The sequence below is a fragment of the Lynx canadensis genome, chromosome E1 (assembly GCF_007474595.2).
Source record: "Lynx canadensis isolate LIC74 chromosome E1, mLynCan4.pri.v2, whole genome shotgun sequence".
Classification (NCBI taxonomy): domain Eukaryota; kingdom Metazoa; phylum Chordata; class Mammalia; order Carnivora; family Felidae; genus Lynx; species Lynx canadensis.
In genome coordinates this window covers 14,601,584-14,627,021 of record NC_044316.2, presented here as the reverse complement: position 1 = coordinate 14,627,021, position 25,438 = coordinate 14,601,584, and the positions used below count along the sequence as shown (strand labels likewise).

Sequence of the window (25,438 nt, the reverse complement as noted above, 5' to 3'; positions counted from 1 at the left end):
AGCTGTGTCCTTGGGCATGTCGCATAGACTCTCTGAGCCCCACTAAAATGGGGATGAACCCCCACCTCATGGGGTTAGGGGGAGGCCCTTCCTGGATCTGCCCTACAGATGAGGACAGTCTCCTCAACCGTTTCCTGAACCTCCTTTCTTCAGACTCAGGTGGGACTCAAATCCATGAGGGCTCCAGGTAGCTATCTCAGGGTTAGATGCCCTGGTGGGAATGGGGCTTCCGGCCCCAATATCAATGTTTAACCGGATGTGCAGGTCAATATTTACCAGAAGAGAAAGCAATTTGAACCGGGGTTGGCTGAGAGCAAAGGTCCTCCTGGTGGGAGGGGAGGGCTCAGCTGGGCTGGCTGGAGCCTGGGCAGAGTGTGGGGAGCACCCAAGTGGGGCCAGAGGGACAGTGTGTGCAGCAGCGAGGAGCCTGCAGAGGTACGAGGGGAGGGGTGGCTCGGCCTGCTCTTTGGGCAGGAGAGGAGGTAAGAGCTGCCTACCTGGCTGAGGGGGTCTGGGGTGAATTTATTCAGGTTTCTTATTTCCCAGCCTCCTGGGTGATGAAGACCCAAGGTGGGGGTTCTGGCAGGAGTCTCCCTGGGACTTCAAAAACTAGAGGTCTTTTCTTGCCAGGAAGTTTCAAAAGCCCTGGTTGGAGATCAGAGCCCTGGCCAAGGGTCCTTGTGCATGATGGGGGGTGGGGCCAGGGGTGATAGAAGGACTGGTCCTGAGATGGGGGTAGGGTTGGAGTGTGTGGGACCCGCTCTGGGACAGATCTAGACCTGCCCATCCCCACCCGCCAGCCTGGCTTCCTGGAGCTGACCTGGACAGAGTGGGGGGCGAGGCCTGTGCTTCCCGTAAGTCCAAAGGTGGCTCCGTTGGGAGCCATTCATTGGGCTCAGTTGCTGGGTCAACAACGTGGCTCTCCAGCCCATCTCACCAACGCTGCTGAGACCTCAGGGCCTCACGGGCCTGTCCACGTTGGTGGTCAAGACCAGACGAGCCAGAAAAGGTGGGCCACTGGACAGCAGGTTGGATAGGAGCTCTGGGAAAGGGGCCCCAGTCTGGAGGAGGCTTCGGGGCAGGCTTCCCAGAAGAGGGGCCCTGGGCTAGGCTGACAACAGCCATGTGACTGAGTGCCAGGCATTGTAATCAGGGCTCACAAAGACGGTCTTATTTTGGTCCTCACAATAAACAGTGGGAGGAGGTAGGGACTTCTGCTACCATTTGACAAGAAAAGGCAAAGCCCAGAGGGGTAAGGGAGATCTATCTCAGGTCCTCTGAGAAGAGGCAGCATGTGGATTCTAAACCACGGCTGACTCACAACATGGGGCCTTGAAGAATGAGGACTGCTCTTGTTTTGATATTTGCCCTATAAACCTGAACATTTTCAGTGCACGAAATGGGAAAAACCGCAAAGTAAGAAGGGGTTAAAAGCAATTAGGGGGAGCTCCCCACCCCTGAGAGATGGGAGCCAGGGCCAGTGTGTTTTCGGGTGGGTGTGCAGACGCTTGCTGGGTTGACCCTCAGCCGTAGAGGCTCAGGAGTTGCCAGGCCAGGCAACGTGTGGGTGGGATCCCGCGCGGGAGCGTGGGCGAGCTGGGGACGCAGGCTCCCTGTCCCGCACAGGAACATGGCGCTGCTGCTCCGGGGGCTCCTGCTGCTCGGCTTGTCCTGCCTGCAAGGCCCCTGCCTGGTGGTGAGCCTGGGCCTCGGTCAGGGTGGGGCGGGGAGGCAGGTGGGGCCAGGCCGGGGGTCGGGTGTGTGTGTGTGGTGGGGGGGGGGGGGGGGGGGGGAAGAGGAGGGGGCTGAGTCGAGGGTGGCTTTGGCTCTGAGGGCGTTCCCTCTCCTCTCCTCATCTTTTTCTCGACAGTTCTCCGCGGCGAGTGCCATGGAGCCCTTGGACCAGCAGGTACTGGGGAGTGAGGGGCGAGAGGGGGAGGAAGGCCTTGAGGGGCCTCACCTGTGGCTCTTGCAGGGTGGGGGACGTGTGGGAAGGGTCCCGCTCCATTCGCTTCCTCCCTTCTTCAGCTAATGAGCGGGCCGGCCCAGGAGAAGCTGCCCCCGCTTATCCTCCTCAAGTTGGGCAACCAGGTACAACCAGGTGGGGCTGGGGGAAGAGTGGGCGGGGTCCGAGGGAGGAGGGCCAATCAGCAGGGGCGAGGGGCCCGGGGGCGTGGTCATGAGGCTGAGACCTAAAGGGAGAGGGTGGGAGGGAGGGACGAAAGGAAAGGACGGGGTCCCCAGAAGGCTATTGCCCACCTGACTCTCCCTCTCATGTCAGGACTGGGACGAAGCCCTGCTGTTCCCAGGCACAGGGCCTATGAAAGGGATCTTTCCACACAGAGCTGACCCCTTGACCCTACTGACCCTCTGATCTGTCCCTGTAGGAGCCCAGTGGCCATATTGCCCTGAAGAAGGCCCCAAGAGACTGCAAGGGAGCCCCAACCCCAGAGGAGACCCGCAAGTTGGCCCAGGCCATGATGGCCTTCACCACAGATCTGTTCTCCCTGGTGGCCCAAAGGGCCACCAGCCCCAACCTCATCCTGTCGCCTCTGAGTGTGGCCCTGGCATTGTCTCACCTGGCACTAGGTACTGTGACCTCTCCAGACCAGCAGAGCTGGGAGGCCAGTAGGAACTCCATACTCCAGAGTTTACTAGTGGGTGCTTCTTCCATCAGGGTCACTTGGATGTTTGGTAAAAACGCAGATTCCTTGGCACACCTCCAGTCTCTGTGAATCAGATTCCCAGGGATTGGGCCTAAGGATATGCTTCTGGTGATTTTTATGCAAGGGTTTGAGAGCTACGATGTCTTCACTGGACTGGATGCTCTCATGGTGGGAAACCGAGGTTCAGAGAGGGAAAACAACTTGCATGAGGTGAGGTCACCCAGACCGCCAGCAGCAGAGATGAAAGTAAAACTTAGGGAGTACTGTCATTCAGACCAGTTCAGTGGATATGGGAGGAGAATGTGATGCTGTGGGCGTGCTCACCATGGGGGTTTAACAGGGGCTAGAGTGGGCAGCAGGGCGGGAAAGAACCCCGGCCCCGGGCCACAGCTGATGTGGTCCTCTCCAGGTGCTCAGAACCAAACGCTGCAGAAGTTACTACAGGTGCTGCACGCAGACTCAGGGCCCTGCCTCCCCCACCTGCTGAGCCACCTTTGCCAGGACCTGGGCCCTGGGGCATTCCGACTGGCTGCTAGAATGTACCTGCAGAAAGGTAGGTGCTGATGGTTTGGAGCTCCCTAGGTAGTGCCCTGGGGTGGACGGGGTTGATGGAGATGGGCTTGGCCTAGGTTAGGGTTAGGAACAGCTTGTGGCCCCTCCTGTGTAGGATTTCCCATCAAAGAAGACTTCCTGGAACAATCAGAACAGCTCTTTGGCGCAAAGCCCGTGAGCCTGACAGGAAGGAAGAGGGATGATCTGGTGAACATCAACCAATGGGTGAAGGAGGCCACAGAGGGGAAGATTGAGGATTTCCTTTCAGAGCTGCCAGATGACACAGTGTTGCTTCTCCTCAATGCCATCCACTTCCAGGGTGCGTTTGTCCTCTCCTCGGGTCCCCCACCCCTCAGCTCGTACCCCTGCCCTGTAGGCTGAGCTGGGCTGCGAAACCTTTGTCCTCAGGGTTTTTCTCCTCAGGGCTGGGCCAGGAGGCAGGGAGATCTCTGGGTTGTGGCTTGGGGGAGGGTGGGAAACAGGTGATGGTTTGCCAAAGAGGGGGCCAGGAACTGGATAGGGCTGTTGTGAAGAGAGTGCCCTAGCAGGAAACTGAGTCTGAAAGGATGGGCGGGTGGGGGTGGGGGGCAGGTGGGACGCTCCTGGGAGCATGGCAGGGCATGGGAAGAATGCAAGTCCAGATTTCCAAAATGCTACAGGGAAGACACCTTAGATCAGCTGGGTATGCACTGGCACAGTGTCCCTTGGGGGTTTGACTCTACCTTTTGTCCCTTGAACGGGTTCTGGGTGGAATAGGGAAGAGGCTGGTGGTGTCCCAGTCTACGTGGCCCCTACCCTCTGCTGGATATAGGTTTCTGGAGGAGCAAGTTCGACCCGAGCCTCACCCAGAGAGACAGTTTCCACCTGAATGAGGAGTTCACGGTGCCAGTGGACATGATGCAAGCCCGCACGTATCCCCTGCGCTGGTTCCTGCTGGAGCAGCCTGAGATACAGGTCACCTTTGATCACCCACCCAGGCTGGGCCTGACTGCTGGGAGGCGGGGGAAAGGAGGGGGCGGGGCTGTGGAGCAGGCTCAGGGGTAGAGGGGGCTGTGGCCCACCTTCCTTGCAGTTCTGTCGCTGAGACAGGTGGCTCTGGAAGGTCTCACTGTGCCCCGACCCAGCGGGGACTGAGGTTCCAGTCTCTTCGAAGTTCATTAATTTGGCAAAAGTATGTGGGGGCATGTGCTGCATGCCAGATCCTGTTCTAGGCTCCGGGAGCACAAGGGGGATCTGGTCCCCGCTCTCAGGAGGGAAGACACAGAGTACACGAACAAACATAGTTTCAGAGAGTGGTGAGTGCTGCGAAGGAAAAAAAGAAGTGATTGATCGGTGGCTGGGGAAGATATTTTAGATACAGTGGTCAGGGAGCGTTCTTTGAGGAGGGGCCTTGGGTCGAAACCCAGGTGATCTTTGGTGATAAGGGTTTATTACAAAGGCCCATGGGTTGTTGGGCAGCACAGGGACCACTCAACAGCTGTAGAGCCACTCAGCCTCAGCATCCCCAAGCCTGGGCGATGTGACCTGGCTGTCACAGTGCTCCTTAGAGAAAGGAGGGTCTGGTTGGGATGGATTTGTCAGTATCCTGCTGGAACATTCTGATCGCATGGAGTGCAATGCCAAGCTGTCTCAGGTGAGGCCTCCCTTGCTTCTGGCCCAAATGTGGTCCTCTTGGCTTGAGCGTGGATCCCAGGGCCCGTGAGCTGTGGCAGAGACGGCAGTGTTGGTTAGTTTCACAAGACGGCCCGGCACAGACCTCAGCTGCTTCTGTTAGCCCTCCTGGGAGGGGCTGTGGGCCTGTGGTTGAGGCGGACCCTTGGAGCAGCGTCCCGCTTCTCCCTTCCACCCTGACAGGTAGACCGTCTTGTTCACCTCCCCACCTGTGCCCTTCGTGCTGTTCCTGCTCTCTAGGCTGTGTCCTGCCCCTCCTCCTTTACCCTCTGCCTCTGTTCCTGGCCCTCGGGCCTCCTCTTCCTCATGCACTCTGCAGGTAGGCCCTGGGCAGCCAGAGGTGGGGCTGCCCCCGCCCCCCCGCCAGGGCTCCTGCTCCCTGGCTGCTCTGCCTGGAGCCTGAGGGGGTCACAGCTGCCAGGGGCCATCGAGCCCAGTGCTTTCCACACTTGTGTAGCTGCAGAAACCCCACTGACGTGAAATCTTACCTCAAACCACACTATTATACACACCCGGGCAGTCATTGTTGAAGGTTGGGGGGTGGGGAGGGAACCACCCTTTGCGGTGGCTCCTCTACAGAACCCAGGGTGGTTTGGACATGAACAACGCAGGCCATTGTACACATGGAGAAACTGAGAGGCCGACACGGGGGCCTTTCTCAACCCAAGTCACTGGTAGCAGGTGAAGACAGAGAAAGTCACCATTTATTGAGCACTGCCTATGTGCTGATACTCTGTTAGAAGCTTTAAAATTTTTTTTTTTTTCAACGTTTATTTATTTTTGGGACAGAGAGAGACAGAGCATGAACGGGGGAGGGGCAGAGAGAGAGGGAGACACAGAATCGGAAACAGGCTCCAGGCTCCGAGCCATCAGCCCAGAGCCCGACGCGGGGCTCGAACTCACGGACCGCGAGATCGTGACCTGGCTGAAGTCGGACGCTTAACCGACTGCGCCACCCAGGCGCCCCTGTTAGAAGCTTTAAATGTTTATTTATGTTTGAGAAAGAGAGTGCTAGCAGGGGAGGGGCAGAGACAGAGGGGGACAGGGATCCGAAGTGGGCTCTGCGCGGACAGCAGAGAGCCCGATGCGGGGCTTGAACTCACAAACCGTGAGATCATGACCTGAGCCCAAGTCGGACGCCTAACTGACCGAGCCACCCAAGTGCCCCTCTGCTAGAAGCTTTAAAAGGCTCTCTCTCTCTCCTCTCTGTGTCACACATCACCCTGCAATGTGGGCAGGTAGTATTATTCCACTTCACAAGTGAGGAAATGGAGGCTCAGGGAGGCCGAACACAACCTGAGAAGAATAGCCTGGAACCCCTGGTCCATCTGTCTCAGCAGCATGTGCTGGCCCAGACCCCATCGGGTCTGGGCGCTTACTTGTCCTCACGTCGCCTTTCCTTTTCCGTAGGTGGCTCATTTCCCCTTTAAGAACAACATGAGCTTTGTGGTCATTATGCCGACCCACTTTGAGTGGAACGTGTCACAGGTGCTGGCCAACCTGAGCTGGGACATCCTGCACCAGCCCTTACTGCGAGAGAAACCCACCAAGGTCCAGCTGCCTAAGCTGCATCTGAAATACCAGCTGGACCTGGTGGCCACCCTCAGCCAGCTGGGTAAGGAGGCTGGGCATGGGACAGCTCCCCCAGGTCAGGCTAGGGCATGGGACAGCCCCCCCTAGGTCAGGCTAGGGCATGGGACAGCCAGAGTGGGTGAGAAGGAACCCCCACCCCCACCCCAAGCTGGCAGTGGGGCACCCTAGCTTTGGGTCCCAGCCTTTTCTGGGGCTTCGGGAGGCAAGAGCATTTCCTATGAGCCCCTGGACCATCTGTCCTGGGGTGGGCTGGGGTGGCCCAGGGAATGAGGACCTGCTCCATGCAAGACTGAGCATTGCAGAGAATCCCCGCTAGAGAGCCTGGGTGGCATGTGAGCCTTTCTGGCTGTCCTGCAAGGGGCACTGTACTAGGCACTGGGAGCCCACCGTGTACCAAGAGCTCCGTCAGATGGACAGATAAGGAATCAGGTACTTACAATTCAGTATAAGTGAAAAGAGGGAGGGGCTTCTCTCCAGTTCTCGGGATTTGGGGGCAGGGGATCAGGGAGGGCTTCCTGGAGGAAGGGACTTTTAAGCTGATACTTGGAGGTTAAATAAGAGTTAACCGGGGACCTGTGGGTTGGAGGCGTTCCCTGGCCAGGATGCCAGACACCCTCCCGGGTGCCCAGGCGGCCTGGGGGGCAGCAGGCAGCTCTGAGCAGCAATCCCCTGCCCTGGGCAGGCCTGCAGGAACTGTTCCAGGCCCCAGACCTACGCGGGATCTCTGACCAGAGGCTGGTGGTGTCCAGCGTGCAGCATCAGTCCACTCTGGAGCTCAGCGAGGCTGGCGTGGAGGCGGCCGCGGCAACGGGCACTGCCATGTCCCGCATGTCTCTCTCCTCCTTCATCGTGAACCGCCCCTTTGTCTTCTTCATCCTCGAGGACACAACAAGCATGCCCCTCTTCGTGGGCAGCGTGAGGAACCCCAACCCCAGCGCGCAGTGGGAGCGCAAGGAACAGCAGGATTCCCCGGATGACAGGGACTCCTTCCTGAACCAGAAAGCCTTCCCCCGTGGAGACAAGCCCTTCGGCCCTGACTTGAAACTTGCGCCCCCCTCAGAGGAGGATTACCCCCAGCCTAATAGCCCCAAGTGAGAGGCCAGCTGCCAGCATCCTGAGTCCCTGCCTGGACCAACTTCTCAACTCCTGAGACTCTTTCCAAACAGCTTCGTGGATTAGGGCAGGGGTCTGGGTGGGCGGTCTGGGAGCGGAGAGGAGCCGTTTTCTCCCCGCTCCTCTCCTCTCTCGCTCCTCTCCTCTCTCGGGGAGTTTGGGGTGGGTGGGGCCAGGATGTGGGCGGGCATCAGGGAATCACAGGCCTGGATCCCACATCATTTCTTCCAAAGCGGCTAGGAGGCTGTCCTTGTTTGGGGCTTGGGCAGAGGGGCAGCTAGAGAGATCCACTGGAATCCTGTGGAGAGATCCACAGGAAGGGAGGGAGGTTATTCCCTAAGTTGGTGGTGGCACTTCCACATTTGTTTACCAGAGGGGGGTGGGGACAGGAGGGAATGGATGCCTTGGCTGGGGAGAGAACTGACAGACCCTAGGGGTGGAGCCTTGTCCCACTGTGTGGGTGGGAGTTGAGCCTTCCAGTCCCCGCTTAGGCCTTAACCTCCCCAAGGCCCTCAGCCCTCCGCCCACCCTGATGTTCTGTCACCTCAGTCCCCCCACCGCTCCTTGGACATAACCCACATTGCCAGGACTCTCCTTCCCTCCGCTTCCTCCTCTACCCAGGTGTCTCAGGGGCTGCAGTGGGAGAGGAGGGGGATAGTTCCCTAAGGCTCTTTTGTAAAGTTTTTGTAATGATTTTTATGCCACGCGAATAAAGAATGAATGGCCCTGGCTGCTTTGCTGTCACTATTCTGGGCGTGAGTGGGAGCAGGAGGGCGGAGGAAGGTGGGAGGAGGCCACAGGCTGCACTGAGCACCCGGCTGGTGCCTGAGGGCAGACAGCCCTCTCTGCCACGTTTGTCCTCTGACCACTCGCCCGCCCTTCTCCGCGCAGTCCCCTCTGACCTCACCAGCCGTCTCCAGGGCCGCCTCCACGCCAGCCTGGCTCTGCTCTCAGCCTCTTCCCCTCTAGGGACCTCCAGCAGCTGGCAACAAGGGCGGCTCAGAAATAGCGCCGGCCTCCCAGTTTGGGAGAACTGGCAATTAGGGAGCTTCTGGAGTTTCTAATTACATGTGGGTCCTTCTGCCAGGAGCAGGCGCCCGCCAGCCGGGGGGCAGGCTGCAGGGAGCGCTGGCTCCAGCTGGAGGCTGTCAGCGCCCGAGATCCGGGGGGAGTGGTTGCGCGCACCTTGGCACCGGCACCGGGCTGGGGGCAGCGCGGGTGTCCACGTGGGTGGGCCCTTGTCTGTGAGCGCAGGGTGTCTGTGCAGTGGCCGCCTGCAACCCTGAAGAACACTGGTTAAGAGCAAGTGCCTGGGGTAGACTCTTGCTTCTAAACAAACTGGCAGTGTGGGGAGACAGGTAATAAATAAAACAAGCGAAATAGATGTTGTGTCAGAGGCTGGCAAGGGCTATGGGGAGAAAGAAAGCAGGGAAGGCCTCCCCTATAGGTGGTGTGGGAGCAGAGACTGGAAGCAGGGGAGGGCAGGCACCATGGAAATCTTGGGGAGGAGCTTCCCCGGCAGAGGAGGAGCAAGGGCAGAAGTGGGAGCATGCTCAGAAGGTTCAGGATGAGCAGGAGATTCACAAGGCTGGGGCGGGGGCGGGGGTGGGAGGGGTCAGAGGGGAACTGGAGACGATTGCGTTAAGGCTTTAAGGTCACTGTAAAGAGTGTTGTTTTTATCTTTGGAGTAAGAAGTAATTGGAAAGTTAAATCAGCAGTCTACCAACTTAATTTCACCTTCTAAATCCTTCTCCGCTCTCTCCTCCTCTCCATTCTGGCTTTAGCCACGGTTTGGATCTGGTCATCACTCCCACGGGTCACCTGCCCTCACCTCCTAGGTTCTCCCTGCTGCTGGTCTGACTGCATCCCCCTACAAGTCCTTGTCAGAGCCTGTGTGTCCAGCAGTGCGTCAAGCTCTGGGGATACAGCAATGAGCCAGCAGACAAGATCCCTACCAACCGGAGCCTAAATCGGTGGTAGAGTGATCTAGACAATAAACAAGTGAAATATAGTATGCAAAGTGCGCACGTCTCAACTGTACATGAGCTTAATGAATTTTCTCATGAACCCAATACCCCTGTGCAACGAGCACCTGCATCAAGAAGTGGTACTCACTCTCCTGACTTCCAGGAACAGATTCGTCTTTCCTGGTTTTGAACTTCATATAAAGGAATTATAGGGTCTGCTCTGTTGGGTCTAGCTTCTTTTGTTCAACCTCCTGTTTGTGACATTCGTCTGTGTTGCTGTGGATGGCAATAATCCACTCACTGTGGAAGGCTTTTAAGTGAGGGGTGCCGTGGTCTGATGTTGAGTTCTAGAAGGCTCCCTTTGGCTGCTGTGTGGAGAACGGAATGTAGAGGGACAAGCGTGGGTTAGCAGGCAAGAGACACGGGGTGCGGGTATTTTGCAGGTAGATGCTGTAGATTCTGTGGATAGATTGTATGGGACATGATGGAAAGGAAAGGCTCAAGGATGGTGGGGTTCATAGTTCAGATTCCTGGATTTCTGTTTTGAGAAAATGGGTTTCACGGAGATGGGAATCAGAGTAAGGGACAGATTTTAACATAGATCGGAGGTTTCTCCCTTTCCTTCTTTCCTTCCTTCCTTTCTTTCTTTCCTTTTTTTTATTTAAAAAAATTTTTTTTCAATGTTTTTTATTTATTTTTGGGACAGAGAGAGACAGAGCATGAACGGGGGAGGGGCAGAGAGAGAGGGAGACACAGAATCAGAAACAGGCTCCAGGCTCTGAGCCATCAGCCCAGAGCCTGACACGGGGCTCGAACTCCCGGACCGCGAGATCGTGACCTGGCTGAAGTCGGACACTTAACCGACTGCGCCACCCAGGCGCCCCTCTTTCTTTTTTAAAAAAATTTATTTTTAAGTAATCTCTACACCCAACGTGTGGCTTGAACCCACAACCCCGCGATCAAGAGTTGCACACTCCACCAACTGAGCCAGCCAGGCGCCCCGACTGGAGATTTCTAGTTTGAACATGTTGTGACTGAACTACCGCATTAATGTAGACTAACATCATCTACCTGGGACAGTTCAGGTTACGTCTGTGGTTCTACGTTTGTTCCGAGGAGTGTTTGGATGGTAAATTGTATGTTCATCCTACCTACTCGGCATCCATGTGGATTTGTCAAATAGGCTATTGGGTATCTTGGTCAGGAATACACACTTGGAAGTATCTGGGAGCATACAGATGCATTGAAAGTCACGGAACTAGGGGAAATCACCTAAGAGGAGATGTCGATGGTGAGGAAAAGGGGTCCCTGGATCGAGCCAGCAAAGGAGACAGAAAAGATGCAGTGTGTGAGGCAGGGGTGGCAGGGGGTTGGTGGGGAGTGGAGTGGGGAATGGGGGTGTGTGGAGACACAGAGTTTCAAGAAGGAGGAACCATCTGCTCTGCTGCCTGTTGTCAAGGGAAGAGACGTCACTTTGGTGGTCAACATGAAGGTCACCCGTGAACTTGGCTACAGCTGTTTCGAAAGAGAGGTGGGCACAGAAGCAAGTTTGAAACTGAGGAGGGAATGGAGCGGGACACCTCTCATGGTAATCGGAGGAGAGAGAAATCTTTCTTCGTAAGTTATCATGAAATCATTGGGACAGACAAAAGGTGCAATGAATTGCATAATGCCATTAAAATATTCTCAATATAGCGACAGCTTTACAAGTCCTTCCACGATCCCTCCTCTACTCCCATAACTGTCATCCTGAATTTGGTTTCTATTATTTTCATGTATTTCTTTTACTGTGATCACACGAATTTTTTTTTATCCTTGGGTAGTATATAGTGTGTGTTTTTAAGCCTTATGTAACTGTGTCGTGCAGTTTGCATGTTTCTGCAACTTGTATCACTTCACCCTCTGAGACAGGTCTGTGTTGATACAAATGACTTCCCTTCACTTTCTCAGGGCTGGAAGACTTTTCCATCTCTAGTCTCCCGTTGATGGACATGCATCTACTTTTTTTTTTTTTTTTCTTTAACGTTTATTTATTTTTGAGAGACAGAGACAGAGCACAAGCAGGGGAAGGGCAGAGAGAGAGGGAGACACAGAATCCGAAGCAGGCTCCAGGCTCTGAGCTGTCAGCACAGAGCTGGTTCGGTGCTGGAACCCATGAACCTTGAGATCATGATCTGAGCCACCCAGGCATCCCATTACTTTGTTTCTTTTTGTCACTATAAATAGTCCTGCTATAACATTCTTGACCATACATACTTCCTTGTGCACACATGTGGAATCTTGCCAACTTGTATGTTTAGGATTGGAATTGCTGGGTTGCAGATTGGGTCTTCCCATCTTTAACTGCCAGGGCTGCCCCCTATGGTTATGCACAGCTTTGCCATTTGTTGCCACATTGTTCTTGGAAGTGGTTGTATCCATTTACATTCTCACATTCTCAGCAGCAGGGCATTAAGAGATCCTGGTTGTCCACATCCTCACCAACACTGGGTCTTGTCAGATGTTTACATTTTTCTGATCTGGGGGCGCCTGGGTGGCTCAGTCGGTTAAGCGGCCGACTTCGGCTCAGGTCATGATCTTGTGGTCCGTGAGTTCGAGCCCCGCGTCGGGCTCTGTGCTGACAGCTCAGAGCCTGGAGCCTGTTTCAGATTCTGTGTCTCCCTCTCTCTGACCCTCCCCTGTTCATGCTCTGTCTCTCCCTGTCTCAAAAAATAAATAAATAAATAAACAAACAAATAAATAAATAAATGTGCCACATTATGGTGGAACAATCTGTTCTCGTACCAGCCTCTTACTATTAGCCAGTAAGTTTCTGGAGTGTGGCACTGAGCCTTATTCATCTATATCCTTCTCCTCCTCTGCATACCTAGCCAGCGACTTGCATAGAGGTACTCAACTTTTTTTGTTGAAAGTCTTGAACTCTGACTGTTGAGAGAGTTTTCTTATATAAAGCTGAACCCATTGGAAAGTTCTACCCAGGGGCTCTAGTTCTGCTCCCTGGAGCCTCACAGGAGGTGATGGTGTTTTCTGGAATTTTCTCTTCCTCCAGCTAAATATTCCAGGGCGTTCCCTGTTCCTTCCCTGATCTCTTCTCTGGAATTTTCTCTTCCTCCAGCTAAATATTCCAGGCGTTCCCCGTTCCTTCCCTGATCTCTTCTCCGGATGACCACTGGGCTCTCGGCCAGCACTCATACCTGCCTGGAAAGCGTTTTGTTACATTATTTCCCATGTCAGTATTTTAGGTTCACAACCACATTGCAAGGTCCTAAACATCCCAGCTGAGCAGGGCCCAGGTGTTCCCCCATCTAGAGGACCTGTATTGTGCCTAGCAGGTGCCCAGCACACTCTTGGCCTCCCCTCAGGACTAACGGTTCTAGCACAGCCCAGTTCTTCCTCTGGTCGGATATTTCCCCCACTGCCCTTTCGGATCTTTAGAAATCACAGAATTCCAGGGCTGAGAAAGCAGATAGACATCCCAGTTCCATTTCTCCATTTTTCAGCCAAGGCAAGGCAGGAGCTGGGAGAGTTGTCTTGCCCCAAATCCCAAATCCCAAATCCCAGCTAGTGCCAGAGCCAAGGACCAGGAAAAACCTAGAGTCCTAGCACTGGGCAGGGTGTTTTTTTTTTTTTTTTTTTTTTTTCCCTCTCTGCTCTAGCCTGCCTCCCGGGCCTCCTCCTGCAAGTCTCTTCCTTCCTCAGGCCTGTCTCCCACCCGAGTTGGCCAGGGTGCCCTTTGGGGGTGGGACCGCAGGCAGGAGGAAGGCCAGGGTCCCAGAGGACGGTCTGGTGGAGTCGGTGTGGGAATGTGTGTGTGTGTGTTGGGGATGTGTGGTGGAAGGGCAGCAGTGGGTTAAAGTTAACACCAGGCAGTGATGCAATCACAGAATCCAAACTGAGTGCAGGTCGCTTTAAGAAAGGAGTAGCTGTAATCTGAAGCTTGCTGGGCGCTGGGTCGGGAGGCGGCTGCAATAGCTCTTGTGCTTGCTGGAGCCCCTCGGTGTGCAGAGGCTGGCACGGAGCTGCGGTGCACCCACAGGTAAAGCAGCTCCCTGGCTGGTGCGAGTGTCAGGGGAAGACTGGAGAGGCTCCCCGGGGTTGAGACAGGCAGGGAGCAGAAAAGAGGGGTGCGAGGGAGAGGAGGTGGGGAGCCAAGAGCTCCTGCAGCTTGGGCACGGGGGTGAGAGGATAAGAGAGGGCAGAGGGGGTTGGGGGCAGAAGGCCAGGGCCCAGTTATCCCCAAACCCCACTGCACCACTGGAAGAAGAGGCTGGAAAGACTTTTGAATGAAGTGGGTGGGAAGCAATGGAGGAGGGCGGTAGTGGGAAGAAACAGAGGGCTCAGCTGCTGGGCCGGGTCTGAGCAGCACCTCCAAAGGGCTCCGCAGACCTAAGGGAAGGAGGCTGTCCCGTCCCGGAGCACTGCTTCCCTGGGGGTATTTGCGGGGCAGCCCCCCAACCCCCTCCAGCCCAGCCTTGGCTTGGGCTCAGCTCCCTACTGCTTTTTCAAAATCAATTGGTGCCGATTTCAGAGGTAACTTCCTACACCGCCAAGCAGCTGACCTGTTGAGCCCTCAGAAGACTGGGACGAGGGACGGCTGGGTCCTTCTATCCAGTCGCCATCCTTCCTCTTCGGCCAAATTAGCTTCCAGTAAAGGCTGGGATGGGAGACCAGTGGGGCTTTGGCCTCTCGCAAACAATGACCACTCTTTAGTCCAGCCAGCGTATGGGGTCTGGAGAGATTGGCTGCCCGCATCCTTTCTGCTCCCTGGGGTACACCACAGCAAGGAGCGGGTCTGGGCCAAACAAAAGCCGCAGGCTTCCCAGAAATCCCATCACTGTCTGGCCCATGCCTGTCACCAGGAGTTCAGGGTGGGAGGGGAAGGGGGCCAGACAGTTCTGCTTCTAGGGCTGGCCCTTCTGGGGCGTGGGGAGGTGAAACTCATGGGCACTGTGGCCCCACTCATTCAGGCTCCCAGGCTTCAGAAGGAAGGCTTCCCGGGGACTGGCAGGGTCCCCATGGGTGGAGTGGGCCTGGAGGGGACCCTCGGAACCTCTCTCCCAGGAGAGAGGGTGGTGCCCTTCCCTGTGCTGCCCAGGAGGTCCACTGCCATGTGGCTTTAGGCTGTGTGGTGCTGGAAGGAGGAGGGATGGTGTTTGTCTCACAGCTGGATTTAATCTGAAACACATGTATTGGCTCAAATTTATCCTCCCAGCTTGAAGGCAAGATCACAAAATCCCAGTTCCTTGTGTCTCTTGATTTGAGTAAATGTGGCAGCAAGGAAGGCCTGACCTTGGCCCAACGGGGAGCGTATCTACCTCCTCCCCATGCCCTCCCCTTCCTGGTATGACAGGAGTCTGGCTTGGATACTGCCCTTTGGACAGGATGGCATCATTGTCCCTGTGCCCCTGGCCAGGCAGCGGCTGCCTGCCCTCAGCCCACAGAACAATCACCTTGGACAGGGCCCCCCAACCCCATGCAGACTCTTTCTCTCTGCTCTCTCAGTGCCCTTGTAGGGGGCTCTCAATAATCTCTCCTCTTCCCTCATCCCCAGGGCTTGAGATAGAAGATTCAGAGGTGCCATTAATAGTACATGTCCCAGCGACTGGCTCTGGGCCGGCTGGGGACCCATGTGCCTTTCACTGCCAGGGTCCCTCACTTCTCTTCAGCCCACCCACATGGGGACAGTGATCACATGACCCCGGGGCTTAGGCTGATTCTGTAGGGACTCCCGTGGGGAAGGTCTGACCTTCAAGTGCATTTGAACTGTAAACGTAGCTTCCTTAGACACTATGCCAGGATGCCCCCCACCTCCCCCAGTCAGAGGGACTAGAGCTAGCGGCTTATCCTTTAGCGTTGCTGCCTGTGAATCTCCTGGAATTTTGGGTGTCTGATAAACCAATCTGTTGAGGCTCAGGCGAGAAGGCTCCACCAGCTCTGGGGTGGGGCTGGCGGGTGGAGAGAGCAGCTGTGAGCCTGGATGGTGTTAAAGGTTTCGATCTGGTACCACAGAAAGCTTTTCCTGTTGCCTCAACGGAAGATTTCTCCCTGAGCGCCAGCCGCAGCTGTATAGGAGGGCAGCTGGCTGAGAACGAGGGTCTGTGGGGCTCACCCTGGGACGCAGCTCCCTATCAGAGTTTGGGAAGACAGCCAGGCTCGCTCCCACCCGCAGTCCAGCCTTGAGCTGGGCAGACTCTGGAGGCGGCCTCTTTCATTGCTTTTCATCTCTACGGTGTTGTCTGGTGGATTATCTGGCTTGATTCTAAGGACTTTGGCCAAAAATCACACACCGCACTCCCGACTTTCCTATTTGTTCTGAGAAGTCAGGAAAGTATGTGTGTTGTGCGTGTGGGAGGGTATTTCTGGATATATGAGAAGATGACAAGGAAAGTGCTCAAGACCCTTGGCCTGTGCATGTGTCAGGGAGGTGAGGGGCAGGGAAGGCAGATTATAAATGGTTGACTTGGCAGTGTGGACAGAGGGAGGTCACAGACCAACCAAAGGTCCTAGCTTCTGAGGCCTTCTCCCACTTTTTATTAAAAAAATTTTTAATGTTTATTTATTTTTGAGAGAGAGACACAGACAGAGAGTGCAAGGGGAAGGGGCAGAGAGAGAGGGAGACACAGAATCTGAAGCAAGCTCCAGACTCTGAGCTGTCAGCACAGAGCCCGACGCGGGGCTCGAACCCATGAACCGTGAGATCATGACCTGAGCTGAAGTCGGACACCTAACCAACTGAGCCACCCAGGCCCCCCCTTCTCCCACTTTTTAAACAGAGGGCCTCTTAGAAGCTCCTACCCGTGAAGCCCCCTTAGCTGCCTTCCACCCCTCCCACCCCACACCCAGACTCCCAGGGGTGAGCTCACGGATGCAGCAAGTGCAGGAGGGTGAGGGATGGTGGCACGCATACAGCTCTGGACCCAGATTTCCCGTTTCCCTCGTGGTCCAGGGGCCAGAGAGAGTGGGTCCAGAGGAGGCCACTGCTGGGGAGGTGAATGGACTTGGGGGGCCCTACTAAGAAACCGGTTGTTTAACCTGAAGCAAAGAAAGCCCTGAGGGTGTAAGAGCTATTTTTGAGCTGGTGGCTGGAAGAGGACCTGTCTCCCTAGGATGAAGGGGCGCCCTGGGGTTCCAGGTGTAGGGAGACCCACTTCAGCTCAGGGATTGCTGGAGAGCTCACCTGCCTTTGCCCTGTTCAGGTCTATGGAGACATTATCCAATTTAATCATCATCACAATAGGTAAGAACTATTTGATCTCCATTTCACAAGAGAAGACACTGTGATTTAGAGAGGTATTAAGACAAACTGAGATTTGTACCCAGTTGTTTGACCCTAGGGCCAGTGCTCCTAACTAGGAGACTAAGAGCTCTCAACAGAGAACTGGGAAGGGAATGAGTCCCTCATGCGGCCACGGGTTCTAGACCAGAGGAATTCAAGGGGAGAGTCTGAGAACTTCCCGGGGAAAGCAGGGGCTCGACCAGATGTCTCCATTCTCTGTATTCTGTCATTCTACATATGGGACCTCGGTTCTGCCCCCTTCTGACATTACCCCAAATCCTATGTAATGAGCTGGCCGGGTGCCTCCAGGGAAATGCCTTGCTGTGCATTTGTGCTAGGCCATATCCACACAGAGGGGCCCACGACTCGATCTCCATGGCCCTGGAGCTTTGGGTCCAAAGGTAGGTCTCCTGACACAGCGGAGGAAAGCACAGGTTCACCCTGGGACGGTAGGCCGTGAGGCAGGTGGAGGAGAGGGGAGGTGATGAGAGGGAGGGACCGTCAGCTTGAGGGGCCGCTTCCAGCCTGGGGAAGTCAGAGGCGAGGTGGCTGGTCCTATCGAGCTCCTGCTCCCTGTTCAGGGTGGCTGGTGGAGCAGGGCAGTGGGTGAGGGAAACAGCTCACTGCCCCTTGCTTTCTTGCAGGCCCCGGGATGCAGGCCCTCATGCTACTCCTCTGGGCTGGAGCCCTCCTCGGGCCAGGCAGCTGCCAGGACAACGCGGGCAGCCTGGAGGTCAGTGCGGGTGGGGTGAGGTGGGGACGTCAGCAATCCCAGCCCCACCTTAGCAGGCAGCATGGGAGACGGGACAGACACCCAGGTTCCAGGCCAAGCTCTGGCCTTTACATATGGACATCAGCAAAACAGACAGAAAGCATCTTGCCCTGCCTTTCAGAGAACCTAGCAGAGACAGAAATAAGATCCCAGAAGGTGAAAAGTGAAGGCAGTCTAACAAACCCCAGGGACCAGGGTGGTCCCTTTGGTGAAGGCCTTTTCTCGTTACCTTGTGGGACTGTGGGTCTCACTGACTGGGTGAGTTCCTGGACATTTGTGCAGATACCGACCAGGGTGCGGCAGAGATATGAGTGTGGAAGGCCTCAGACTGCAAAGGCAGATGCTGAGAAGCTAATACTGAGTGACAGTGAGGGACCAGGGCTGCACGGGCATAATGACTGAAGCCCTGGACTTCATTGTGAGTTCTGAGTTTGAGTTCTGGCTCTACCTCTCATTTAGCTTGGTTACCTTGTTCGTTTGTTCGTTCTTTCTTTTTCTTTCTTTCTTTCTAAAAATTAAAAAAAAAATTTTTTTTTAACGTTTATTCATTTTAGAGACAGTGAGAGACAGAGCATGAATGGGGGAAGGTCAGAGAGAGAGGGAGACACAGAATCCGAAACAGGCTCCAGGCTCTGAGCTGTCAGCACAGAGCCCGACGCGGGGCTCGAACTCACGGATCGCGAGATCATGACCTGAGCCGAAGTCGGTCGCCCAACCGACTGAGCCACCCAGGCGCCCCTCTAAAAATTTTTTTTAATGTTTATTTGTTTTTGGGAGACAGAATGCAAGCAGGGGAGGGGCAGGGAGAGAGGGAGACACAGAATCCAAAGCAGGCTCCAAGCTCTGAGCTGTCAGCACAGAGCCCGACGTGGGGCTCAAACCCGTGAAGCACGGCATCATGACCTCACTGAAATCAGACGCTTAACCCACTGAGCCTCCCAGGTGCCCCTAGCTTGGTTACCTTAGACAAGTCACTGTCACCTGAGTCTGTCTCTATCTTATCGATAAAGTGGGTTTAAAAACACCTACCCTTACAGGGCCATTGTGGTCAGTCACTCACTTTCTACCTACTGAATACCTGCTCTGTAGGGGCTGGGGATGGGCGGAAACATCAAAGACTCAGTTCTTGCCTTCAAGGCACTCGGTCTTTTGAGGCATGGAATACATCAATAAGCAAGAAATAAAGTACCTCAAATGAAAAGAACTAGCACAGAGCCCAGTACATGGTAGGTGGTTCATATGTAAGTGGTAGTTGACTCTGTAAAAAGTTCAGAAAACCAAAAAGCGCCTTCACTTTGGGGCAACGAGGGAAAGTCTGTGGTGGAGGAGATGATATGTGATCAAGGCCGTGAAAGGCAAGGAGGGTCCAGGTAGAGACCTGGGAGCAGTAAGCAAGGGGGGACAGACAGGTAGCTTGCTCTGGCCTGAGAACAGAGTTCCTTGGAAGGCAGGAGGCTCTTTTTCTCTCTTTTTTAAAATTATTATAGGCCTGAGGCTCACAGGTCACCAGTGTTTAAATGTGGTCAACTGATTTCCATTTGGGGCTGTCTGTCCCCAGCAGAGAGCTCCTGCATGATCAGGGAGCACGGACACATTCCAAAGTTAGGCTACATGGACGGTCCTCAGGCGGGATGGCTGTAAGGGGCCAGAATGACAATCCCACTCAAAGCAACGAGACCAGTCATCCACGGCTCATCTCTAATGGCCCTTTTTACTCAAATCCAGGACTCCCCAGCTCCTGACACCACAGGGGTGCCGGTGGAGGAGGAGGACCCCTTCTTCAAGGTACCCGTGAACAAGCTGGCAGCAGCCATCTCCAATTTCGGCTATGATCTGTACCGCGTGAGGTCCAGCCTGAGCCCTACTGCCAATGTGCTGCTGTCTCCACTCAGCGTGGCCACTGCTCTCTCTGCCCTCTCACTGGGTGAGTTCCCAGACGCAGACGGCCCCAGAATCCTCTGCGTGTACATGCCTCTCTAAGTCCTAGAGACTCTTCCCCTCAGGAAGGGGCGAAGAGGTGCTTGAGAGACTGGCCTGCTGAGGTCCCCTGCATGTGCACGTACAATCCCTTCCTCGCTCCCCGGAGGCGCTGAGCACTGCTGACTCAGGGGTGAGGCCTCGGGACCACTTATAGACAGGGTGACTTCAACACTCATTCATTCCTTCAAGAAGCTTCTGCATACCAGCCGTCTGGCTAGATTATGGGGGTTCAACCGCACACAAGGAGGCGTGGTCTCTGCCCGCCCTCGGCTCACAGCTGAGTTCATATTAGCTGAGCTAATGAGTCTCTATTAGCTAAGACTAATAAACAGGTAACCACAAAACGTTCTGGTAACAGCTGTGATGGAGATAGACAGGGGCTTTTACCCCTCAGTCCTACCCTTATTGCGCTCTCTAGGCCTGATGACCTTAGCCTGCATTAGAAAAAAACATTTTTCTTCCATTGCCTTCAAATTTCTTGCCAGTCTAAGATGTTTCCAGTATGAGCAGTAAAAGACTAGAGTGTGGTGGCCTGTCCTGGGATCTGGCCTGATCTGGGCCCCAGCGGGCAATTAGTGAGGCTCCCACCCATGTCTCTCTGGCAGGAGCAGAACAGAGGACAGAATCCACCATTCACCGGGCTCTCTACTATGATCTGATCAGCAACCCGGACATCCACGGCACCTATAAGGAGCTCCTTGCTGCCGTCACTGCCCCCCAGAAGAACTTCAAGAGTGCTTCCCGGATCATCTTTGAGAGGAGTGAGTCACCTTGCTAGCTAGGGATGCCCGAGGAATATGGAGCTCTCTCCTCCACATGGGGGCTTCATTCTAAACACTAGATCACATCTGCCCAGGCTGGGCCTGGCACTGGTGGGCAGGAAGGGGCCCGTGAGCTCAAAGAGGATCAGAAAGAGGAAGTGGCTTGAGGGAGACAGCGGGAGGGTTGGGGGAGGGCAGTAACGCAAAGAGAAATGGGAATGAGAGAAATTCGTTGTTCCCTGTCCAGAGCCTGGGGAAGCTGGCACAAAGTCCCAGCAAGTCACGGGAAGTCACTAGGCAGGAAGTCGGGGCCTGCTGAGTGGTAAACCAGAACCTGAGCCTGGCATGCTCTCAAACAGCGGATGCTGGTTAGCTCTCAGAGCACATTCTCTCTCCATGTCTCCCCAGAGCTGCGGATAAAATCCAGCTTTGTCGCGCCACTGGAAAAGTCCTACGGCACCAGGCCCAGAATCCTGACCGGCAACTCTCGCTTGGACCTTCAGGAGGTTAACAACTGGGTGCAGGCCCAGATGAAAGGGAAAATTGCTAGGTCCACACGGGAGATACCCAGTGAAATCAGCATTCTCCTTCTCGGTGTGGCTTACTTCAAGGGTGAGGGCTCCTCCACCTCTCGTTTGGCCAAGGGTGGATGGTGGGTGTCCGAGGGGCTGGGGAAGGGCGGGACGTCAGAGATGGAGCTCAGCATGAACCCAGAGGCGAACAGCCAGAGGATGACCCGGGAAACACCCTTGCCTGAGAGCTCTGTGCTCGTCACCTAATCCCAGGCAAACGTGGGGAGTGCCTACAAAGCGAAGAGGCTTATGCAGAAAGACCAGCCCAGACAAGGGAGCGCTACCACTCTTGTGCCTGTTTGGGGCGGGCACCGTTAGATTTGGGCTGGAGTCACAGGAGGGTCAAAGCCCAGCTTGGCCTTTCCCGGCTGCAGAGCCCTGCGCAGGCCTCACAGCCTTCCCGGGCCTATTCCCTCACCTCTAACACGGGATGACACACGTCAGAGGCCCTCTGTCTGTATCATCTCCTATCTTCACATCGACCAGAGCACTGTGCCCAGGACACGGCAAGTATTCGACAAACCGCTGTTCGCCATGCGAGGCTGGCCCCATTCAGATAAGACTTGGGTGGGATTTGGACAACCTCCGATGCTTTACAACCAACTCTCGGGCGGTAGCAACAGTGAACCCCTAACCTTGAGAAAAGCCCTCCTTGAAGCACTGATCTCCAGAAGGTCACGTCAGACTAAGGGAGCTTGGTTATCACATCGCTGTACTGCCAAGTGCCTTCACCCCTCTGGGCTTCGGCGCTTTTTCAGATGTGAGGGGGTGATGCTGAGGTCCCTTACAGCTCTGACCTCCTTCGATGCTGTCTCCCAGACACCTCACTGCAGAAGTAGATACCAGTTTACTTTTCCCCCTGGGCTATCACAGGAGGATATTATTGTATAATCCAGACCATCAAATCACTAAAATCAATGTATTTCCTTCCTCCTGAGTCTATATACGGAAGGTGTTCAGATCCTAGACATATTGTGGTCCAGCCTGCACATTCTGGAGCGGTTGCGTTAGCCAGGCAGCTTTCCACAATATGCTTTGGTCTCACACCATGGTCCCAATGCCTGTCTGGTCTCCCGGGGCTCAGGGCACCCCATTTGTTTCATTCCAGGGCAGTGGGTAACAAAGTTTGACCCCAGAAAGACTTCCCTTGAAGATTTCCATTTGGATGAGGAGAGGACCGTGAGAGTCCCCATGATGTCAGACCCTAAGGCCACTTTACGCTACGGCTTGGACTCTGATCTCAGTTGCAAGGTCTGTAGGGGGTAGGGTGAGTGGTGGGTGCTGGGGGGACCGAGACAGGCAGGATGGTATAGTGGAAATAAGATGACCTTTGAGATGTGATAGCTGTCTAAATTCTGTGGGACTTTCAGCAAGTCAACAGCTTCTCTGAGCCTTTCTTCTTAAAAATGAAGAAGGACAGGTATTGAAACTTATCCTCTCAGGGTTTGTTGTAAGGATTAATAGATAATGGGAGGGCCGCCTGGCTGACTCAGTAGGTAAAGCCGTCGACTCTTGATCTCAGGGTCGTGAGTTGAGCCTCACGTTGGGCATGGGGTCTACTTTAAAAAAAAAAAAAAAAAGAGAGAGAAGATAATGCGAAATGGGCCAAGAGTGGACAACTCAAATGTTGGTGTTTTCTTGTCTTTTTTCCCCCATCTTCCTCTCTCTTTCTCCTTTTCTCTCTTTGGGGAGATCTTTTATTTCTAGAATTCAAAGCGAAACTTTAAAAAACTGTCACAAACTCAGGCGCCTGGGTGGCTCAGTTGGTTAAGTGCCCCACTTCAGCTCAGGTCATGATCTTGCACCCTGTTGAGTTTGAGCCCCGCATCGAGCTCTGTGCTGACGGCTCAGAGCCTGGAGCCTGCTTCAGATTCTCTCCCTCTACCCCTTCCCTGCTCTCTCTCTCTCTCTCTCTCAAAAGTAACCAAACATTAAAAAATTAAAAAACAAACTGTCACAAACTCCGAATTGCTGGCATTCTAAATCTTTCACATATACTAGACATCTTTTAATTCTAAATCAGTAGTTCTTAAACCTTTTTCTTTGGGAATCTGACAGAACGCCCAAAACACTGGAGAGAAAAGCCACGTATACCCATGCACACATTTCTGTATGTGGTTTCAGGGGCCGTTAGGACTCCTGATGCTGTTTGTCCCATGGACCTTAGGTTCACAGCCTCTGCTCAAAAGACTCATTTTATTACTGCTTCTGTGTTGCTGTGCTCAACGCCCCCACCTTCTAGTCCAGGGCTCTGTACTAGATCTGAACATATGTACTGTACATAACAGATGATCAGTAACTATTGGCAGACAATCCTCAGGAGAAAATATGGACCTGGGATTCAATCCTAGCTCCTTAGAACCACAGGAGAAAATTCTTTCAGCACATAACTTTAGTTGGTATTAGGCTGAGGTAAGAAAAGACAAGAGTCTACTCTTTGGAAGGAACCAGAGTAGATATCTTGCTGCCAGAAAGCAGTGGCCTAGAAGGACAGTTGTTAAATAGATTAGGGGCCGGGGAAGGCATGGCCAGGGACCCAAACAGGAGAGGAGAAGGCATCCTGGAGTGTGTGTCTAGCCCTGGGCTCTTGGGCTCCAAAGCACTAACCCCTGTGCTCCTTCTCTGTTGTTGCAGATTGCCCAGCTGCCCTTGACCGGCAGCATGAGCATCATCTTTTTCCTGCCTCTGAAAGTAACCCAGAACCTGACCATGATAGAAGAGAGCCTCACCTCCGAATTCATTCATGACATAGACCGAGAGCTGAAGACTATTCAAGCCGTCCTGACCATCCCCAAGCTGAAGCTGAGTTATGAAGGCGAAGTCACTAAGTCCCTGCAGGAGATGAGTATGTCCGCAAGACCCCCTTGCTCTTGGGGTGCACGGGGTTGAGCCTTGGAGCCTTCCACCTTGATAAGCAGAACTCAAGGGCTCCATGGCCCTTGAGTAGGGAAGCCAGGGATGACTGGGGAAGACTGAACTGCCTTCCTTATCAGACACATTCCTCAGCCCCAGAAGCATGCATCTTTTAATAGAACACTGCATCTCAAGACAGGTCTGTCGAGCTGGTTTCTAATCTTAACCTCGCGTGCCGTGTGCTCTTGGGCAAGTCACTTACTCTCTACCCAGCCCAGAGGTCTGTGTTCATACCTCACCGAATGTCCAAAGTGGTGTTCTACCCCCAGCTTGCCTGCCTTCTTGAGAATCAGGACTTAAGAATCAGGAGCATATTCTTCCTCGGGGTGTTGGGTAAGGCGGGGTTTTAACGGAAATCTCTCTCAATCTCTGCAGAACTACAATCCTTGTTTGATTCGCCAGACTTTAGCAAGATCACAGGCAAACCTATTAAACTTACTCAAGTGGAACATCGAGGTGGCTTCGAGTGGAATGAGGATGGGGCCAGCACTGCCCCCAGCGCAGGGCTCCAGCCTGCCCGCCTCACCTTTCCCCTGGACTATCACCTTAACCAACCTTTCATTTTCGTACTGAGAGACACAGACACAGGGGCCCTTCTCTTCATAGGCAAAATTCTGGACCCCAGGGGTATTTAATACTCCAGTTTCAAGTTCAAATATCCCAGAAAAAGAAAAGCCTAGGGGGTGGCTGATTACATATTACACGAAGGCTGCCCCTATCATGTTTCAATGTATACTTTGCAATAAACGTGCTTTATCCTTAACTATTGTTGCCCTGTTCCTCCTATTTTGAGCTATGTTAAGTTTAATATTAAGATAAATAGCCCTTTAGTAATTTTCTGGTACTATAGTTATAGCCTGGGTCTGTCTAAACTCTGCAGAAATTGGGTGTTGTATGGAAACCAATTTGTCAATAAATTTCATATATATATAAAAAAAAATAATAAACTCTGCAGAAAGTCACCATTTAAAAAAAATTTTTTTTTAATGTTTACTTACTTTTCAGAGAAAGAGAGAGCAAGCAAGCAGGGGAGGTGCAGAGAGAGACGGAGACACAGAATCTGAAGCAGGCTCCAGGCTCTGAGCTGTCAGCACAGAGCCCAATGCAGGGCTCAAACCCATGAATCATGAGATCATGACCTGAGCCAAAGTCGAACGCCTAACTGACTGGGCCACCCAGGCACCCCAGGAGTCACGGTTTATAAGAGTATAACTTATACTCAGTATATAACTTATAACTTATACTCAGTGGGGCATGCTCTTAAATAAACCAAACTTTAGGTTTTAATGCAAGCACAGATAGTCCCCAGTCAAGCTAGTATCACCTGATAACACAGGATAACACAGACAGATAAGGGAGGTCATTTGTAACTTCAGGAAATATTTCATAAAGCATTTAAAGAGAACTCCCAAGTACACCTAAAATGGGACCTGATATGTGAAAAATTCTAAATGTATTCTTTTTCGGGGAGTATGTCTATTTTACACAGTATAACAGGACCTTTTTTTAGGAACACGAGACATGTCAAGTGTTTGGAACAGATTACAGAACTGTCCTCAGGACTAAATTTTCAAGAAGAAAAATTTATCTCTATGAAACAAA

General features: G+C 53.8%; 3 protein-coding genes across 7 annotated transcripts in view; 2 read left to right on the top strand and 1 right to left on the bottom strand.

Annotated features, from left to right (window-relative positions):
• Nucleotides 1-359: 359 nt before the first annotated feature.
• SERPINF2 (serpin family F member 2) lies at nt 360-7,743 on the top strand. Of its 5 annotated transcripts, none has more exons than XM_030295047.1 (11): nt 363-435; nt 801-1,009; nt 1,627-1,696; nt 1,871-1,909; nt 2,029-2,091; nt 2,388-2,589; nt 3,076-3,219; nt 3,334-3,537; nt 4,030-4,172; nt 6,300-6,504; nt 7,165-7,743. In XM_030295047.1, exons 3-11 carry the CDS (start codon nt 1,631-1,633, stop codon nt 7,575-7,577), a joined length of 1,479 nt encoding a protein of 492 aa, XP_030150907.1. In that variant the 5' UTR covers nt 363-435; nt 801-1,009; nt 1,627-1,630; the 3' UTR covers nt 7,578-7,743. The 5 variants fall into 5 exon arrangements, with proteins under 5 accessions (XP_030150905.1, XP_030150907.1, XP_030150906.1 ...); XM_030295046.1 differs by having other exon boundaries at nt 367-482; XM_030295045.1 differs by lacking the exon at nt 801-1,009 and having other exon boundaries at nt 360-435.
• The window catches only part of SMYD4 (SET and MYND domain containing 4), a 68,472-nt gene continuing 47,662 nt past the window's right edge, over nt 4,629-25,438 (bottom strand). The window contains exon 11 of the mRNA XM_030295041.1: nt 4,629-4,921. Coding sequence (XP_030150901.1) covers nt 4,762-4,921 — 160 coding nt within the window. The 3' untranslated portion in view covers nt 4,629-4,761. The remainder of the gene's footprint in view (nt 4,922-25,438) is intronic.
• SERPINF1 (serpin family F member 1) lies at nt 13,489-24,599 on the top strand. The gene is made up of 8 exons (XM_030295049.1): nt 13,489-13,598; nt 17,483-17,571; nt 19,336-19,534; nt 20,196-20,351; nt 20,760-20,963; nt 22,032-22,174; nt 23,558-23,768; nt 24,212-24,599. The coding sequence occupies exons 2-8, from the start codon at nt 17,491-17,493 to the stop codon at nt 24,469-24,471; spliced, it is 1,254 nt and encodes a 417-aa protein (XP_030150909.1). The 5' UTR covers nt 13,489-13,598; nt 17,483-17,490; the 3' UTR covers nt 24,472-24,599.

Bases quoted from the DNA above. Each gene is read 5' to 3' on its own strand.
- SERPINF2 (XM_030295044.1), top strand. The intron at 1,697-1,870 runs GTGAGCCTGGGC...TTTTCTCGACAG, and splicing joins TGCAAGGCCCCTGCCTGGTG to TTCTCCGCGGCGAGTGCCAT. The intron at 2,590-3,075 runs GTACTGTGACCT...GGTCCTCTCCAG, and splicing joins ATTGTCTCACCTGGCACTAG to GTGCTCAGAACCAAACGCTG.
- SERPINF1 (XM_030295049.1), top strand. From the start codon at position 17,491: ATGCAGGCCCTCATGCTACTCCTCTGGGCTGGAGCCCTCCTCGGGCCA. The intron at 20,964-22,031 runs GTGAGGGCTCCT...GTTTCATTCCAG, and splicing joins CGGTGTGGCTTACTTCAAGG to GGCAGTGGGTAACAAAGTTT. The intron at 23,769-24,211 runs GTATGTCCGCAA...CAATCTCTGCAG, and splicing joins TAAGTCCCTGCAGGAGATGA to AACTACAATCCTTGTTTGAT.